General features: G+C 43.7%; 1 protein-coding gene across 1 annotated transcript in view; it reads left to right on the forward strand.

Annotated features, from left to right (window-relative positions):
* The first annotated feature begins 6,692 nt into the window (after positions 1-6,692).
* The window catches only part of AXDND1 (axonemal dynein light chain domain containing 1), a 72,574-nt gene continuing 67,309 nt past the window's right edge, over positions 6,693-11,957 (forward strand). The window contains exons 1-4 of the mRNA XM_061160829.1: positions 6,693-6,744; positions 7,107-7,299; positions 9,752-9,924; positions 10,713-10,816. Of these exons, the coding sequence (XP_061016812.1) occupies positions 7,221-7,299; positions 9,752-9,924; positions 10,713-10,816 (356 nt within the window). The 5' untranslated portion in view covers positions 6,693-6,744; positions 7,107-7,220. The remainder of the gene's footprint in view (positions 6,745-7,106; positions 7,300-9,751; positions 9,925-10,712; positions 10,817-11,957) is intronic.

Consider the following 11,957-nt stretch of genomic DNA (forward strand, 5'->3'; position numbering starts at 1 on the left):
CTTCTAGTCTTACAAGGTAGAATAAATCTCTAAATGGAAGACAGTTCATACTTCTGTTAATAAAGCTTAAGTGACTTATTTACTAATGGAAAATTTCATGTAACTTATATGATTTATATAGTAGGGGTGTGTGTGTGTGTGTGTGTGTGTGTGTGTGTGCGCGCGCGCGCGTGTATGCAAAAAGCTCGTCTTGGACATTCTTTCACATCTCCGGGCTTTTATGTTGATGGCTCAGAAATGGAAGGAACTGGGACATAAATGTTTTGAAGAATAAATGAATATTATTAGTGAAGCTTATGTAAGTATTGAATTAGTTTCTAACATCACTGAAGCTTCTGTCAGGTCACAGAGTGCTGGAACCCAGTTTTTAAAGAAGGTAGAATACGGCTACACTGGTTGAAACAGGGGAGTCATCCTTGCTTGGTCCACTGGTGCTCTTTCCCACCCTGAATTTAATGCCCAGTGTGAAAGTCAATAGATGCTAAAATTCATAAGCTTTAGGTTAGTGGGAAAGCTGTACAAGCCATATAATCTATTAAATCCTTAATAAAGTTTCTTTGTCTTCCCTGTAAAGACTTTTAGAATAATAGCTAATTTAGATTTGAGAAAAATAGAGGCCTAATTTCAGAAGTGATAGTTTTTTTAAAAAAAATCTAATACTCTCTGTACTCCATTTTTTCTAAATGCTTTCTTCCTTATTTCTACATTATTACATTTCACACTTCTGCAGTGAATATGCCCCTCCCAGCAGAAGGCCAGCCTTTATTTTAGCAGATACATCACTATGCTTTGTGGTGCTTTTTAGTTTATCTTAATGAAGTGGTAGCCTAAACACCCAAGGTGTTTAGAATTAAAAGGGGCCATAGAGATTATAATGTTTTTATTTTCAACCCTTTGCTCATATTTCTATCAGCTGTTAGCCCAAAACCTAGAGATCTAAGCATGTAAACACAGAAGCAATAGAACTGTCCAGTTGATTTTGAAACATTGTATTGAAGGTGTTTGTGCCAGGCACTATGCTTGGTACTGAGGAGTATGCCGACTGAAAATAGAAGTTTTCTCCCCTTCTGACATTTGTTTTTCAGACTAGAGGCATGTACAAAACTGTTAGGTGTCATTTTGGGGGGCTCCAAAGAGCTCTGGTACCATAGTCCTTTATGTCTCAACACAGAAAAGAATTTAGCAAGAGGCAAAGTGAGAGATAAGTGATTTATTAGAATAGGACACTTGTGAGGTTTACAAGTGGACAGGTGAGAAAGGCTGCATCCCAGAACTTACGGGGGCTATAGTTTTATAGTCAAAGGAAAAGTGGGGAGGGGGAGAAGAACTTTTTTTACTTTCTTGAGTAGACATTATGCTTCCATCATCAGCTCCTCCTCCAGGTTGAGCAGGGGAGTTTTCTTGTCCCTACATGGTCAAACCAGATCTACAAGTTACTGTTTTTTATGTGTGTAGAGAGTATGTCCTAGGGACCATCAGCTTCCTGAGCTCACTGGACAGGGTGTGAGTCTCTCGACACCATTGTTTTATTATTTTGGGGGCATGTCTCATGCTTCTGTTACATGGTTTTGTGGTTAAGCAAACCTGCTCTATTGAGTAATCACTAACTTAAAGGGGTCTCCCCCTGCTTCTTTTTTTTCTATTTACAACTCCCTAGTGGGATTAACTGTTTAATCACCTGCATGTCCCTTTACTCTGTCCCTATTATTTCCCCCCTCCAGTGGTTTAACCTTTTATGCTTAAAAGTGGGTAAAGGGCGATTGATGATCATTAGCTACTTCTGGATGAGATGAGATGGGAGGTGTAGGTCAGCCTAGTGAAGGAGTAACATCTGGCTGTCCCTTGTCTGTTGGGAGAACTGTAAGTCAATGTCATTCTGGTAGCATCATCCTTTTTAGCCCTCTTAGATGTTAAGCACTGGAGGATGAGTCTACAAAAAGATTTAAAAGAAATACAGCAATAAGCATTAGAAAAGTCATTAAATTCTTAATTAAATTACATGGTGGCTTTTAACATGAGAAGAAAACTTTTCAGTAGCTAAGTATTGCTCTGGGGAAAGCTGCTATATTTATGGAAATGGCTGCTCCAACCAAGGCTATTATCCCAGGGGGAACACACCCATGGATGAGGAGAGACCTCCTTTGTATGAAGTTAACCAAGGGGGTAATTTTCGGCCTAGCTATTACCTGCAACTATGTAAGTTGTTACTAACTGCCCTTATGGTTCTGCCTCCAAGAGAAATGTCTGATAAAAATCAAGAAACAAAGTTCTGCGCTTTTTTCAGTGTCTGATCTAAGTCTGGCAGATAAATTGGGGGATTTTTCTGAGGACCCTGAATATTTCACACAGGAGTTCACCTGGTTAATTAGATCTTTTGATTTCGCCAGGGGTAATATACAGATTTTTATCTCACTGCTACACCCCTGAGAGAGAACAGCATATGATACTGGTAGCCAGAGTCCATTCTGATGAAATGACAGCCCAAGCCCAAGAGGGCCATTCAGTACACCAGGTGGGGAACAAAGCTGTCCTCAAGGCAGATCCACAATGAAATCACGAAATTTACTGATAGGGATAGATGGGACCATATGATTGTTTTTAATAGAAGGTATAAAATAGTTAGTGAAAGCTGCTAATTATGAAAAAAGTAGAAGAAGTATAATGGGGACCAGATGAAAATTCTGCCGTTTTTCAAGGTAGATTAGTGAAAGCTTTTAAAAAGTATACAAATGTGGATCCCCCATCCCCAAGGGACAGGCCCTACTGGCTATGCATTTCATAGCCCAGTCTGCCCCAGACATCAGACACAAAATTTAAAAAACAATTGCTGGTCCTCAAGACCCCCATGAGCAATTTGGTCCAACTGGTTTATTTGGTTTTTCAGTAACAGAGATGTGACCAAAAAGGTGGAACGAACCCAGAGAGAGAAACAAAAGGCCCAAATGGTGACAGTGGCTTTGTCCACTCAGGACAACCAAAAGGGAGACCAGGCTTTCTGTGCCAATCTGGCCATGGTGGGCCACAAGGCCCATGGGTACCCAGACAAAATCAGTGTGCCCTATGTGGACAGAAGGGACACGGGAGGAAAGAGTGTGATCGATGTGCCCCTTGCAAGCAGCCAGGGCATTGGAGGGGCTTCCCTGGTGACTCAGATGGTAAAGAACCCGCCCGCAGTGCAGGACACCCAGGTTTAATCCCTGGGTCGGGAAGATCCCCTGGAGAAGGAAATGGCTACCCACTCCCAGTATTCTTGCCTGGAGAGTCCCGTGGACAGGAGCCCTGTGGGCTGCAGTCCACGGGGCCGCAAAGAGCAGGTAACGACTGAGCGACTAACAGGGCGCTGGAAGAGGAAACGCCTCAGACGCTGGAGTGATGGGGCTCCCTCAGCCTTTGATGATTTCACAATCGAACGGCCACTGGGGTCCAAGTCCAAAAGTGGCTTTGCCTAGAGATGCCATCTATATAACTAACACCAAAAAACAGTTCTGCCCCTCGAGGGGCAAGGAAGCCATTTTTATCACCAAAGGATATTAACAAAAAATAAAAAGATTAAATCTATACTGAGAAGACTCAATAGACCCTCAAATATAAAACATTCTAGACCTAACTAAAAACAAACAGATTGAGGCCTTACGATTCTTCCAGATTTGGAAACTGCTTGGGGTAAAACAGTTTGAATCTTTAAAATCATGTTCATAACCTCTTTTAATGAGTTTCTAATGCTTACTGCTGTATTTCTCTTAATTTAAATTTTTTGTAGACTCATCCTCCAGTACTTAACATCTAAGAGGGCTAAAAGGATGATGCTAACCAGAATGATATTAACTTTCAGTTCTCCCAATAGAGAATGGACATTCAGCCAAGTTTTTACTCCTTCTCCAGGCAGGCCTATGTCCCTTCTCACCTGGAAGTAACCACTGATCAATCATTGCCCTTTACCCACATTTAAGCATAAAAGGGTAAACACCTGGAGGAGGGCGTGATAGGGACAGAGTAAAGGGACATGGTCTTCCCAGATGGCTCAGTGGTAAAGAATCTACCTGTCAAGCAGAAGATGTGGGTTTGATCCTAGAGTTGGGACGATCTCCTGGAGAAGGAAATGGCAACCCACTCCAGTATTCTTGCCTGGAGCCTGCTGGGATGTAGTCCATGGGGTTGCAGAAGAGCAACTAAAGAACAATAGGTGATGAAAATTAATCCCACCAGGGGGTTGTAAATGGAAGAAATGTGGGAGGCCCCTGTAAATTAATGATTATGCAATAGAGCAGGTTTGCTTAACAAAACCATGCAACAAAAGCATGAGACATGCCCCAAATAATAAACTAATTGTGGTATGAGACCCACACCCTGCCCAGTGAGCTCAGTAAGCTAATAATCCCTAGGACATGGTCTCTGCACACATAAACAATAACTTGCAGACCTAGCCTGACCACGTGGGGGCAAGAAAACTCCCCTGCTCAACCTGGAGGAGGAGCTGATGATGGAAGCATGATGTCTACTCAAGAAAGTCAAACAAGTACTCCTCCCTAGTTTTCCTTTGGCTATAAAATGGTAGCCCAGCAAGTTTTCCTGGTGTGGAATTTCCCACCGACTTGTAAACCTCACAAATATCCTATTCTAATAAATCATTTCCTATTTATCACTTTGTGTGCACAGTTGTGTCCCACTCTGTAACTCCCTGGACTAGTCTGTCCACGGAATTCTCCAGGCAAGAATACTGGAGTGGGGTGCTAGTTCTTACTCCAGAGCATCTTCCTGACACAGAGATCGAACTGGAGTCCCTTGTATCTCCTGCATTGGCAGGTGGATTCTTTACCACTGGACCACCTGTGAAGTCCCACATCTATCACTTTCAGTCGTGTCTGACTCTGTAACCCTATGGACTGCAGCACGCCAGGCTTCCCTGTCCATAACCAACTTCCAAACTCCTGTCCATCCAGTTGGATGGTGATGCCATCCAACCGTCTCATCCTCTGTCATCCCCTTCTCCTCCTGCCTTCAGTCTTTCTCAGCATCAGGGTCTTTTCCAATGAGTCAGTTCTTTGATTTAGGTGGCCAAAGTATTAGAGTTTCAGCTTCAGCATCAGTCTTTCCAGTGAATATTCAGGACTGATTTCCTTTAGAATTGACTGGTTTGATCTCCTTGCAGTCCAAGGGACTCTCAAGAGTCTTCTCCAACACTTTGCCTCTTGCTAAATTCTTTTCTGCACTGAGACATAAAGGACTATGGTACTGCACCTCTTCGGAGCCCCTGAAATGACACCTAAGGGCTTCATGTAAATGCAGGGATTCCACCAGCGCTACTTGGCATTAAGATTCCGTTTTAATACAAAGTGATCCTGAATCTGAGCAGCAAAACTCCAAGGCCTTCCAGGGGACAGACATCCCACCTCACATCCCCTGCCTCCTGTTTGCAGAAAAGCTTTAGCCTTCTAGGCCATCCCCAAGTTCCAAAGAGCAAATTCAGAGAAGTGAGAACACTTAGAAACAAAACAAGTAAGATAAAATAACAGTTTAAGCACGTCAAGGACGCCTAGTTCCTACTCAAAGGCTATATAGATAAATATTCTGAGCCATATCCTCCAGTTGTTTTACAGACAGTAACCCCACCACCAAACGGAAGACATTGACTGAATGCTCATGAAAGCACACAGACCCCAGACCGTTTGGAACGGTAAGGTTGATGTTGACTCCTGAAATACCACCTGGTTAACTCATCACTAATCCACAATCAATCAGAAAAATGTCTACAAGCTGATCAGGTGCCTGTGGCCAGTCTCTCACCTTGCATTTTAAAACGCCTCACTGAGAGCCCTCAGGGAGTTCTGGTCTTTTGACCCTGCTCTCCTTGCTTAGCGCCTTGTGATAAAGTGTATTTTCCTTTATCATAATCAATGTCAGTCAATGGGCTTTGCTGTGGGTCGGGTAGAGCAGAGCCGATCATGGTGGTGTTGAGAGGGGGTTTTCAGCTTCTCTGTTCCAATGTATTTATCACATAACTTCCTCTGAACAGGTTTTTAATCAGTAAGACCCAACGATTTGATCGGGTTGTCTCTGCCTGAGGTGCCATTTCCTCACCGACCTCCAGCTAAAAAATTCTGTACCAAGGAATGCCTTCCGCCCGCAGGGAAAGTGGGGGTCGGGGTCGGGGTTGGGGTATGAGGGGCGCGGGCGCAAGTGGCTCTTAAGTATCCAAGGAAGACTCGATGGAAATGCCAAGGACAGAGGCAGCATCCGCAATGATGCCTCAGTTGATGGGATTGATGGGAAATCAATACTTGCTGATCACCCCATTTCCCCCTGAATTTGGCTTGTGGAAAAACACAGGAAACAACAAAAAAGTGGAATGAAGGGATGCGAAACACTCGCTCAAGTCGGACCCCGCCTTTGGTCCCAAGGCGGAGGAGAGTGCGGAGGTCGAAGGGGTGGCGGGGAGCGACACCGGCTAGCGCCTGCGCACTGCCGCCACCTGCTTCGGAAGCCCCGGGATCCAGACACTTTCTCTGTGAGAACGGTTCGATTAAACGTTTTTATTCTTCATTCAACTGAAAGTATGTTATGATTTAAAACACATCCGATCCCCGAGAGACTGTTTCTTAGCCGTCTCCGTCGTCCGCCGGCACTGCCGAAGGCAGCCGCCATTAAGGGTTGCCAAGGCGCGGGGTCCTGGGTTTCCATGACGACACGAAGGCGTCCGGGGAAAGGCGCGGCGACAAGATGTCTGGCGGGAAAGACAATTTACGGGTACGGGTTGCAAGTGTCCGTTTCCTATCACTTCTGACGGCAGAAACGAGGTTGAGTTCTGCCCGACCTCGAGTCGGTGAAGCTGTGAGCGCGAGGGCGGCCTGTGGGGAAGCCGGGATCCAGCCGACTCGCCTCGAGCCAGGGGCGCCCTTAGGTGGTGCCGGTGGTCGGAGGGGTGGGTCCAGCTTGTCCTTCCCGGTCTGGGCCCAGGTGTTTTAGTTGCATCAGATATCTTGGGAGACCCCAGAAGTCTCCCCAAAGAAGACGCAAGGTAGATGAATTGTAACCTCCAAATTTAACGTGAACACTAAACGGGTATCCCTCTCTCCCTTCCCTTCTGTGTCTCTCTTTTTTCCCTGCAGGTCTGTGTTGCAGCCCTGCCAAATCCCAGTACTGTATGCTGCTGATATGCTTGTAGATTAGCTTTCCGGAGGGGTATTTCAACTGATTACAGAGAGTGCTAGGCATTGCTTATAATGTCACTCCCGAAAACACCCTCCACGTCAACACCTGAGGGCAAAAACTTGAAAATCTCTGCATCCAAGGAAGAGACAGGTAAAGTTCTTCAAGGCATAAGTAATCATGACCATAATCAGAAATCACAACCATTCACTTTTTTCCTTAATCTGAGATTTCAGATACTTTAGTTTTGTTTTACCAATATACTTGTTTAAATAACATCAAAAGCCTTGCCTTTTATAATATTTTGCAGCCCTACTCCACATAAGGATTGTTTTTTGTTTTTTTTTTTTCAAATGCTGATGAGTTTTATATTGTTCTAAATTCAACCTATTTTAAGTACCAGTGGTGGTTTGAAACAGTACTTTTGGGGGTTTTTGTTAAGGAACTAGTTTGTATCAGGTTTTAGTAATTACTTTGAATGAAGGTACTTATATAAGATTTTTGTTCATATGTAGATGTGCAGATCTGTTCTAGAATAAGAATCTGTCAGACTCATTTCTCCCCTCCTTATGTTAAAGGCTCCTCCAGCTCACCTACATCTTGTTTTTAGGAGAGACTCTGCTAAAATCCACTTACCTTTTTTTTTTTTTTCTTCTGATATTCTGACTCCATCCCAAACTCTCAAGAGATAGAGATTTGGTAATGTGAACTTCAGGTGTTTTGGTGGTCATCAAAGCATGATACATCCTTACAAAAATTAAAATAAACCATGCTATGTGAGAAGCACAGATTAGTGAAGAGTTCTTTAAGAAGAATGACAGTCCAGCCCTCCTTGACTAACTACATAGGAGACTTTTCATATATTAGGTGTTCACCTTCTCTTTATAACTCATCTGCCTTCATTGAACTGTGCAGAACATTCTTTGTACTGAGTGTTACTAATTTGCTCAGATTATTCTACTCTGTTTTTGAGCAAGCTCTGGGAGTTGGTGATGGACAGAGAAGCCTGGCGTGCTGCAGTTCATGGGCTTGCAAAGAGTTGGACACGACTAGGTGACTGCACTGAACTGATTCTACTCTTTCCACTTCTAACAATCGCAATTCTACTGTTAAATCCAACTCGAATCCCTTCCACTCTGTAAATGTTCCAATTGAATTTTCACCTTTGAACTTAGATAGAAAAAATTACTAAGTAATTTGACAGTTTTGAAGAGAAGAGATTTCTTTTGTGATTTTCACATCAAAGGGGAAATAGACATTCCCCTCATCTTCATGCTATCCTGGTTAACTGATCAAATTAAGTGAGTTGTTTTCAGTTTTGAATTTGGAGTAATGGAGGTTTCTCATTGTACATGAGTTTTTGAACTCATGTCTGATGTGAGTGTAACAGAGCAGAATGAGCACTGCCCTTAGCAGCCAGCCATTACTGTGCCTCGTGACTCCGCACCCTGTTACTAGGCAGCAGGCCTTGCTCAGCCATTGCTTGGTGCCTTAGAGCACACTGCTTGCAAGCAACCGGCTGTTAATGAAGGATTGTCAGCTGTCGTCAGTCATTGGTCAGCGCCGCAGTGGCCCACTGACAACTGTCAATGAGGCATCATTGGGGGAGTGATTCAGTCAAGGACCAGTGGTGTGGTGGTCATCAGGTGGAGAGTGAGGTAAGAGACAGATACAGGTCTTCTCCTGGAGGCCCTCCAGCTTACCCAGTTTTGGGCCAGCGGGTGAGCTGGAGGGCCCGGGGAACAGCCTGGAAACTACATCCTGTGGGGCTCCAGAGCCCTCACTAAGGCCCTCCAGTAGCCTTGGTCCAGGCCTTGAGGCAGCAGTGAAATTCTCCCTCATCCCTGTCTCTGCGACCTAAGAGCAATAGCTGTCTGCCTGGGTCGCAATCTGTGAGACCCGGTCTCCCCCTTTGGGGCGGCCTGAGGAGACGGAGGGCCGGTTGGGTTGGATACCTGGCTCCCTCTGGCATGACAGCTGGGCAGGCTGTGGGACCTGGGCCTGAGGGAGCTGCCAACTGAGCTCTGTCTCCTCTTAGCCGGGACTGGGACCTTGGAGGGTGAAAGTTGTGTCTTGGAACCTTGCTCTTTCTTGTCAGGACAGAGAATACCATTCATCTGGTAGAGATTTACAGGAACATCATTACCTGACCATGACCGGACCTCAAGAACAAAGAATCTGACACTGAGAAGTCTGCAACAACTAACCACGCCCATCCCTCACCTTTTGCTTTTAAAGGGACTTGCTGAAAGCTTTCCGTAACTTTGAGGTTCTTAGGGGATGAGCCACCCCTCTCCTCATGTGAATCTGTAGTAAACCTTTCTCTGTTCCAAACATTAACGTTTGATATTGATAGGCCTCACTGTGCATAGGGCACACGGATTTGTGATTTCGGTAACATGAGTAGGGCAGACAGTATGAGTTTGTTTTTTTCTTGACTAGATGATTCAGTGTTTTAAATATTGTTGCTATTCTTGGCAACCAGAAGCAATGGTTCTCTCTGTCAGCAACATATATATAGGATTGATGAGACAGCCTGGGAATCTCTAACTAACTAAAAAAAAAAAAAACTACAGTAAGCTTTTCTTTCCCATTATTTTCTTAGGACTTCCTGAACTAAAGGAGAAAAAAATTTTGGTGGATCGGTCAAAACCCCTTCCTACTTCCCTTCAAAATGAGTTCATCCCTGAGGAAGTTCTGCTTTCTCTGACCAATGCGGCCAATGCTGGTCCTTGTCCTGAAAACTTACTGCCTCCTAAGAAAATTAAAACTCCAAAGGTGTGTATGTGTGTGTGTGTGTGTATGCGTGTGTATAAAGTACTTGGGAACATTTATCTTGACATCCAGTTCATTAAGTATTTATTTAATATGTTTTATATTCCAGATTGTCTTAAGGATACTTTAAAATTAATTTCCTAGATTGAAAGTTAAAATATGTTGCATGAATACTTTCAAGGAAGTACTTGAGTATATATCCATTAACCTGTTTCTATGTGATTTACCTAAATGATCATTACTACTCTTAGTCTTGATGGTTTTCTTTTTTTTAAAAAAAGTTATTTATTTATTTTGCTGACTCGGTCTTGGGTGCTGTAGGTGGGCTTTCTCTAGTTGCAGAGAGCGGGGCCTACTCTCTACTTGCAGCACGCAGGCTTCTCATTGCCGTGGCCCCTTGGTTATGGCCGAGTGCTTGCTCGAGGGTGCCCAGGCTTCACTGGTTGCTGATGTGGGCTCGTTAGTTGTTGTTCCTGGACTCAGTAGTTGTGGAGCCTGGACTTGGTTGCTCCGAGGCTTGTGGGATCCTCCCCAGCCTGGGAGGTCCTTGTGCCCTGCATTGCGAGGCAGGTTCTTAACCACTGTACCACCCGGGAAGCCCGGAGTCTTGATATTTTTATTTCACTATTAAGTTGTTCTAGTTTCAGTCTTTCTTCTTGTTATCGAATAAGAATTATACTTTTTCTGAACAGTGTCCAAATGCCTTTAATGCACTCAAAAATGATTAAGAATAGATTTCATTTGACTAGAGCGCCCTCTGCTGATATTCATGGTTGTTTTTTTTCTCCCAGGGTACTCTTCCTCGCCCTGTTGACCACGTCTGGCATAACCCTATCCGAAGAAATAAGTTCAAATACCTGATTGACCATCCAGTTTCCCTAACGGGAGCTGGAAGGTAAAGAAGGAAGGTAGTGGGGTAGATGCAGATGAACGGAGTCATTATCTCATTTTGTATGATTTCCTTGGAAGGAGCAGAACTGGAAAAAATCACAGAATCATAGTTTTAAATCTTGAAGTATCTTTAATGAACCAGCATAGAATCTGAAGAGGGCATGGGTCTACCTTTTGTGTATGATTATTATCAGTAGGATAGCAATAGAAGCTTGCTCTTCTGACATTTCACTCATTTAAATTTGCTTTGGTGTCTCTTTGTGTACTTGTCCCCTTATTCTCCTATTCCTTGTACTCTAGTAGGAGGGACAATATCAGGCAGAATGTCTTCGGGCCTCTTTTATTTGCACTTCTGAGAAGAGCTAGGTAACATAGTTTCATGACATGCAAAAACTTGAAAAATAAATTCTTAAACCCTGGTTTTCATCAGAGCAAACCCTTAAACTTTACACATGTGTGTGCTCAGTTGCTCAGTCATGTCTGACTCTTTGCACCCCTTGGACTGTAGTGCACCAGGCTCCTCTGTCCATGGAATTTTCCAGGCAAGAATACTGGAGTGGGTTGCCATTTCCTACTCCAGGGGATTTTCCAGATCCAGGGATTGCACCCAGGTCTCTGGCGCCTCCTGCATTGGCAAGGTAGATTCTCTACCTCTGCACCACCATCAAGGAAGTGATCAAATCAGCAAGTTATATTTGTTGTTTTTATATCATTCCTAAAAATATCCAAAGGGTCAACATTTTCCCTGTAAGATTGTGATCTCCTAATTTTCTGTGTATGGGTTCATTTATCAACTTACTCCCTCCAAAAACCACTTACTCCTGCCATTCTCCTTACTGAAATACCATTTAATAGTGAGTTTACACTACTTGGGTAGATTATTTAGTCTTTCTGAGTTCAATTTCTTATTTGTAAAAATGGAATAATAGACTCACTCCATTTTGTGTATCTCCCAGAGATATAGAAAGCAGAAATGAGATAATGAATGCAAGAGCACTTGTAAAACTGAACACTGCTCTTACTGCTGTGTAAATATAAGGTGTTTTTACTCAGTTATGGCTCAGTGCTAGAAAAAGTGGCAGAAATTTAGGCTACGGACTTCTGTGTTCTGGGACTTTGGTGTCATAAGGATCGGTACTTTATTT

This window comes from Dama dama, chromosome 14 (genome assembly GCF_033118175.1).
Source record: "Dama dama isolate Ldn47 chromosome 14, ASM3311817v1, whole genome shotgun sequence".
Lineage (NCBI taxonomy): Eukaryota > Metazoa > Chordata > Mammalia > Artiodactyla > Cervidae > Dama > Dama dama.